The 7,491-nt window shown below is 43.7% G+C and overlaps 1 protein-coding gene across 1 annotated transcript in view; it reads left to right on the top strand.

Annotated features, from left to right (window-relative positions):
• The window catches only part of LOC103621496 (synaptonemal complex protein 1), a 21,958-nt gene extending 20,085 nt beyond the window's left edge, over nt 1-1,873 (top strand). Inside the window, 3 exon segments of the mRNA XM_017742930.1 lie at nt 490-636; nt 933-1,019; nt 1,105-1,873. Coding sequence (XP_017598419.1) covers nt 490-636; nt 933-1,019; nt 1,105-1,248 — 378 coding nt within the window. The 3' untranslated portion in view covers nt 1,249-1,873.
• Nucleotides 1,874-7,491: the final 5,618 nt, after the last annotated feature.

The raw sequence follows: 7,491 nt of genomic DNA on the forward strand, positions 1-7,491 counted from the left end.
AACTACTGCCATCACCATTTTATAGTCATTATTATCCAATCACAAGAGTAAGGAAGTTACAATTTAAGCTTACAGTGGAAAATTCTCAGACCTCTCTTTTTCTTCCTGCATCGACATTTCTTGTTTGCCTGCCATATCTCTCTTTTTGGTAAAGACATGTTTTCTATTTACTTATGCTCTTCTTGAGACTTATTTACTTGGTGAAAAACATGTCTTTGTTTGCAGTCACATCCCTTTGTCCTACTCCTAAAAATCTCCTTCCAACTCATCTCCAACCTTTGCCTTCTCAGTTACTCAGCAATCACTGTTTCAGCAAAACATCTTTTACTCTATATCAAAACTTGCTTTCATTTCTATCTCATCCCCAGTTTCTACTTTCAGAGATCTTTCTGCCAAGCCTACATATCTGTGAAACTTTCTTACCAAACTTTCATCTTCTCCAACACCCCATAAAATAGAATTTAATAATTTTAAAATTTTCTTTCCCAGACATATATTATGAAGACTCCTCCAACAGATAAACTGCAAAGTGGAAGAAGCACAAACCTGCCTTCAGAGCAGAGCATGAGGAAAAAGCAAAAAGTGCTTATCCGACTGGATAGTGAGTCCGAGAGCTCTGAGCACAGCGACCTCCTGGTAAGAGTCAGAGAACAAATCGTGTACTGAACAGTTCTTTGTGCTCACTGCTGTGTCTAAGAATGGAGATAAAGAGTTTGGGCTTCCACAGTCAAGCAATATTTATGTGTATATTTTTACTTAATTGGTTCTTTCTGGAATTGTAGTTGTATGTACATAATTTACATTCTTTTTATTGAACTGTTATGCCTCATAATGACATCTTAACTTTTTTTTTTTCATAGTTTAGTATTCGTAGGGGGAAATAAAAAGTACTTTTTAATATAGTGTGACTAAGTAACTTTTTAATTTATTAGAGCATAGTCTCGGAAGAAGAAATGTTTAAAAAACTGTACAAAGATTATCCTCAGGCTTCGCAATTACATTCCACAGCACCAAAAAAGGTATGTTAGCCTTTTATAAGATTAAACCAAACAGTTAACCAGATTGTTTACAGAAACTAATGGGTGGCTTTATTTTCCTTCCTAGGCACCAACTCCATCCAATGTGAAATCTCCAGGCTCTGCACTGAAACTCAAAACCATGAGGAGAGCGCGCGAGGCAGGATGGACTGCCATGTCCAAAATGGACAGGAAAAGAAAAATTAAAGAAGTTGTAAAGTTCTTTGCTTAAAATGCAGAAGTACCCAGTGCCCTGGCATTACTTCCTAGTGCCACCACGGGGTTGTTATTCTCTCTGAGTTAGTACTTTGTTGCATTTTTCTGTCATACTCAGTGTGTGTAATACTATGTTCATTTCCTTTACACACATAAACTTTATAGATCTGTAACTACATCCCCTTGCAGAGCATTTCCCACCTTTCCTCCCTTGTGCTGCAAAATGTTGGGACACAAATTAGTCAATTTTAAATCTTAAAATAAATATAACTACATAGAAAGTTGTTTCAAAGCTGTTTCTGGCATTAGAAATTCTGGTTTTAAAGAACTTCTGTTCTTTAAATTTACTCTGTTTTTCTTAATACATAATACTTAGTGAAAGAAATATCGCTGTTAACTGTATGCAGTTTTACCTGAAGTCCTCTTGCCTTTTTCCTGCATTTTAACTGCTGTTAGACCTTTCTTTTTAGACTGTTTTGTTCTCAGTATGTTAAAACAGTTTTGAAACTTCTAAAATTGAAGTTTCAATAGATTTACTTGTATTCAAAAAGATTTCAGCTTCATAAGGAGTAAAATATGCATGTTGTAAGATTGTGAAAACAGTGTTAAGATGTCATTAAATTGTTTATCTGAAATATAAAGTGTGGGACTAAATGTTGTTGCTTTAAATATTTGAACACAGACAGAAATCACCAGGCAGCCTTCCTAAGGACCAGCATCTTCTGCCACAGAAGTGTAAGGATAGATTAGAATATCTATTTCTGTATTAATCCTTGGTTAGTCTTAGTTTCACCACAATGACAAACCCTACTTCAGAGTCTAGAGATAACAAGAAAACTACAAGTACATCTTAAAATACAATGAAAAATCAAAATCCCAGATTCATCTGAAGTGGGAAGCAAAACATACGTGTTGCATTCTTTTTGTGTAGTCTTAGGGATAGGCCAGTGGTTTGGGTTCCTTATGCTGGGCTGTTGAACAGTGATGTTAATAAGATTTGTTATTGTATGTAACTAACAAATATTGTGCAAAGAAGAATATACTGTGCTTTCCCCATGCACACTTGAAATTAAAATTTGAAGTCTGTACTGCCCACAGCTAGACTCAAACAGTAAATAATCAATTAGAACCTTGGTATTTTCAGGGACATGAATCCATGGTGTATCACATAATTCTCCTCATACCATGAGTGTGTCCTGTGAGGTGCTGTGTAAATCACCTGAAAAATTACAAAAATATTGCCAGCAACACTCTCAAAAGCTTGCAGGAAATGCAAACAGTTGGGAAGGGTATAAAATCATGTCTGCCTGTTTCTGTGCCTGTCAATGGACTGAGGGTCCCCGTACTTGTTGCCATGGCAACAGCCCACAGTTCCATCTCCCCGTGTCTCTTTCTCTGGCACCTGCCCCTCATGTCCAGTTCCATCGCTGGTTGTGGACCCAGTTCTGTCGCTGGAACACCCATGGGGCCACGGGAGAATCCAGAGAGTGAAAGAGACCAAACTCTTGGGCTCAGACACAGACAGGTCCATGGGGGAAGGAAAAGTGGTGCAAGGAAGCAAAGCCAGGAATTCATTTGCTGCTTCCCACAGGCAGGTGGGTGTTCATCAATCCCCAGGTGAGCAGGACTCCATCCCAGGCAGTGGTGACTTGGGGACACAAATGCCACCACTTTCAGCATCCCCCCCTTCCTCCTTCTCCCCTCTCTTTCCAGAATGATTCTTACTCCATATGGTCTGGGAATCTGGGGTGAAGTCAGGGTCACCTGTCCCAGCTGTGTCTCTCCCCCTTCCTGGTGCTCCCCCAGCCCCCTCACCAGTGAGGCAGGGCAAGGAACAGGAAAGGCCTTGGCTCTGGACAGGCACAAAAGCCTCCTGGAATTTTCCCCCCATTTCCAGCCCAAATCCAAGCCTGGCCCCAGAGAAGCCCCTGGGAAGGAAGTTAACTCCCCCCAGCCCAAACCAGTCCCCAGTGCCCATCCCCCAGCACTGGGGCCAACAGTGCTGTACGTGATGCCTAGGCATCGAGCTACTGCTGGAGCTGTGCGAAAAGCTGTAGCTACGATAAAAAGCTGCAGCTATGCAAAAAGAAGTAGTTACTTTGTAACAGGGTACGGAATGAAGCACTTTTTAGAAATCAGCAAATTTAGCAGAACGAGCTAACGGCAAAAAGCTGAGTGCTATTTGAGCAGCCAGTCATAGAGCATGCACAGGGAACAGGGGTGAAGAGTTCACGCCCCAGGAACACCTATGAGCCTTCCTCAAAAGCGACCACCAGGAGGCTGACGACCACCTCGTGCAGAAACCGCACATGTGCTACTTGGGCTTCCTTAATCATGTAATTAGAAAATATGTTGCAATATGAAAGTGTCGTGATTTGACACTGGCCCGACGCCAGGCACCCACAAGAGCCACTCGCTCACCCTCCCCTGCCACAGCTGGGCAGAGGAGAGACGGAAAAAAAGAGAACAAAGGCTTCATGAGTTGAGATAAGCACCAGGAGAAAACACTTCAAGGGCAAAACAGTCTTAACTTAAAAGTTACAAAGTGAATTTATTGCTAACAGAATCAGAGGAGGATAATGAGAAATAAAATACGCCCTTAAAAACACCTTTTCCCCCCCAGCCCCTCCCTCCTTCCCACCGACAGCGCAGGGAGACTGGGCATGGGGATTTGTGGTCAGTCCATCACCGCAATTTTCTTCTACTGCTCCAGGAGAGGAGTCCTTTCCCTGTGGTACCGTGGGCTCCCTCCCACGGGAGACAGTTCTCCATGAACCTCTCCGACGTGGGTCCACTCTCACAAGCAGCAGTCCTACTGCACCTGCTGCAACATGAGTCCCTCCCACGGGCACACAGTCCCCCAAAACTGCTGTGCTGTGGGTCTCTTTCCACAGGGTGCAGTCATGGGTGGATCTCTGCATCCCCTGTGGACCCATGGGCTGCAGGGGCACAGCTGCTTCCCCATGGTCTTCACCACGGCCTGCAGAGGAACCTCGCCTTTGGCACCTGGAGCACCTCCTCCCCCTCCTTCTTCACTGACCTTGGTCTCACCATGTTGTTTTCCCTCACATGTTCTCACCTCCTCCTCTTCTAGAATCCAAAATCTCTTGTGACTTTGTTTTGATTTTCTTCTTAAATATGTCATCACAGAGGCGTTACCAGCCTCTCTCATTGGCCCAGTTCTGGCCAGCAGCATGTCCATCTTCAGAGCTATCAGGGATTGGCACTGCTGGACATGGTGGAAACTTCCAGGAGCTTCTCACAGGAGCCACCTCTGTGGCCCCCCTGCTACCAAAAACCAGGCCAAGCAAAACCAATACAGAAGGTTAGGAAAGTATAATGTGCACATTAAATAAAAAAGCGTTAAAAGCTAGTACTGTGTGAAGAATGGACGAGTGAGCTTATGGTGGAACTATCCCCCTCACTCTCAGCATCAAATAAGCAAATACCTGCTCTGTAGGCCTTATACTACGGAGCACTGTTTTCTTACCTAGTTTTTGGGCATCAGTCTGGCGACCATGGCAAGACGGGACTCTCTGCCTGGCTGCAAGATCCGTTGGAGATGGGGCCTCCCTTGGAGCGCCCTGAGAATTTCTCGGAGGGACTCTGTACTTCACCAGCTCTCTGTGGGGTAGAGAAGGACCCACTGCAGGAAATTTAAGGTATTTGTTGATTGTTCTTGAATTTTGTTTCTGGTCTTGGTTAAATAACTCCCATAAGATGTGGGTGACATTCCATGCAAGGCGCTGTATCACAGGTGAAATTCCTGAAGTTGATACAAGGGGTTAGAGTCCCTGAAAGAAGTCTAATGACTTTTGGTATTGGCCTTGGCCTTGGAATTTTGCGTTTAATTGTGGTATATGTGGTGTTTGTTATTTTGTATATTTCGTGTTGTAAGGGTAGTAGTTGTTTGCCTTGTGTGTTTTAGGAAACTCATTTTATGTCCTATCGTACCCCAATTCCTTGTGGATTGTGTGACTGTGTAATCCTTTTGTTTCCACTGCTTGTCAGTACTGTAAAAGAGAATATTAGTGCTAGGTGACTCAGAGATGCCCAGTGTGTGTTCAGTGTAGTATAGGGGGAATAAAGAGAAAGAAAGGAGAAGTACTAATACATACTGATAAGCGTGGAAATTTGGATTGCATTAAGAATGGGTAACACAGGAAGTAAAGATGTTATTAAAAGGAGTCCACTAGGATGTATTTTGGCACATTGGAAAGATTTGGGAAGAATCCCAGGGGGTAATTTGAAGAAAGGTAATCTGATTAAATACTGTAACCAATGGTAGCCTTTGTATAAATTGGAAAGTGATGAAAAGTGGTCCCCTAATAGACCTTTAAATTATATTACACTGTTACAGTTGATGTGGCTTTTAAGAAGGGAAGAAAAATGAGATCAAGTGATATATATGCAGACGTGTTTTTTACCCTGAAGGATAAACCTGAGTGGCAGAAGGAATGTGGCAATAATTTGGCCCCACAAAGGTAGAGACCCTTTCATCCTATCCTTGGAAAGGGATAACAGGCGGAAAATAAGGACATGTTGTTCAGCGTGTAGTATAGGGCAGAGATGTCTGAAGTTGGCAGAAAAGTACAAGGAAGACAGTGTTACAGATGTCCAAGACTTACAGCCAAGTTACCCCAGGCCAGCTGTACACTCCCACCAGCTGCTCCTCCCCCTCAGTTAAGCCTGAGTGGTCATGAGGATGAGATGGATGATCCTGGTGAGAGGACAAGTTCAGGGACCCCAGGGGCCACACGAACAAGGAGTAAAACCAAGAAAGCTTTGCCTTTCGTTGCCCCGTTAAGGCAAGTGGTGGGTCCCACAGGAGAAGCTGTGTGGGTGAAGGTCCCCTTTTCTACTAGTGACCTGACCTCCTGGTGGGAGGAAGTTAGGAATTCTAGAGAAGACCCTAGCAAAGTAACAAAAAGGTTTGAGTTAATAGTCAAGAATCAAGACCTAGATTGTGCTGATACTGATTTAATGTTGGCAGAGCTAACAGAAACAGAAAGAGAGTTAGTGATAAAGACAGCCAGAGCACATGTGCAGGGACAAATTGCTAGTGGAGCCTTACAAGGTACAGTGGACCTGTTGTTCCTATTGTAAACCCTTTGTGGGACCCAAATGATGCAGGCAGCTATGCGATGTTAACTAGATACCCGGAACTAGTCAAATTTGGATTAGAAAATGCCATTCCAAAAGCAGTAAATTGGTCGGTAACATACAGTGTTAAACAGGGACAGCATGAGTCACCCATTGCCTTTGCGGACAGGCTCCGAGCAGCTGTGCTGCTGTAAATATGCAACCCTAGATCCCTTGTCAGATATGGGAAAGCAACAGTTAGTTTCCCTGATGTTAGGGCAATCTAGCCCAGATATCAGGCAGAAACTTCAGAAGGTGGAAAAGCCTGTAAATAGAGACTTAGAGGCATTAATGGGAGAAGCATGGAGGGTGTACAGTAATAGGGATAAACAAAAGAGGAGAGAAGTCACTACAGCCATAGTGGCAGCTCTGGATCAGCACCAGGGAGAGGACATGGGTGTGGATGAGGCAGAGGCAGGAGCAGAAATACCAGAGGCAGAGGAGGTTCCAACCAGCCGCAGACTAAGTTGGGGACAAATCAATGTGCATACTCTAAGAACGAAGGACATTGGAAATGCCAGTGCCCGGAGTTAGCAGACAAAGTACAAGAAACTATTGTAGCCACTCTAGATGATAATGAATGATGGGGACAGGCAGATCTTACCCTAGAGGACCCACTGGATAAAATACAACTAGAGAATAATAGAGTTGAATTTTTAGTAGATACTGAAGCCACATTTTCAGTCTTGAATCAAGCATTGATACCTAAAAGTGAAGAACATATTCAACTAATAGGAGCCACTTGCCAGCCATAAAATGCATTTTTCCTGAAACCAGTTGTTATAAACATATATTGTAATACTGGCTTCTTGCAAGTATTAAGGTAGATATTATATAATGTTAGAAATGCTTTTGCTGTGTGGATGTAGTTTTCTTTCTTTTTAGCAAGAATATTAGCAAGTGTGAGCAAGTAAGAGAACCTCCAAGCGAGTAGAGGATGAGGCCCGAGAAGCTGCTGATCAACACTTTGTCCAGGGAACAAAAGGGCCCAAAGGCTGCTCTGCCCGGAGAACGGGCGGCCAGGAGAGCCCAGAGCCGCTGTCACCGCTCTGCCCGGGGGGCAAAGAGGCCAAAGCTGCAATCAGCCCTGACTGACTGGAGGATTGAGAGATCCACT

The sequence above is a fragment of the Corvus brachyrhynchos genome, unplaced genomic scaffold, assembly GCF_000691975.1.
Source record: "Corvus brachyrhynchos isolate BGI_N302 unplaced genomic scaffold, ASM69197v1 scaffold489, whole genome shotgun sequence".
NCBI lineage: Eukaryota > Metazoa > Chordata > Aves > Passeriformes > Corvidae > Corvus > Corvus brachyrhynchos.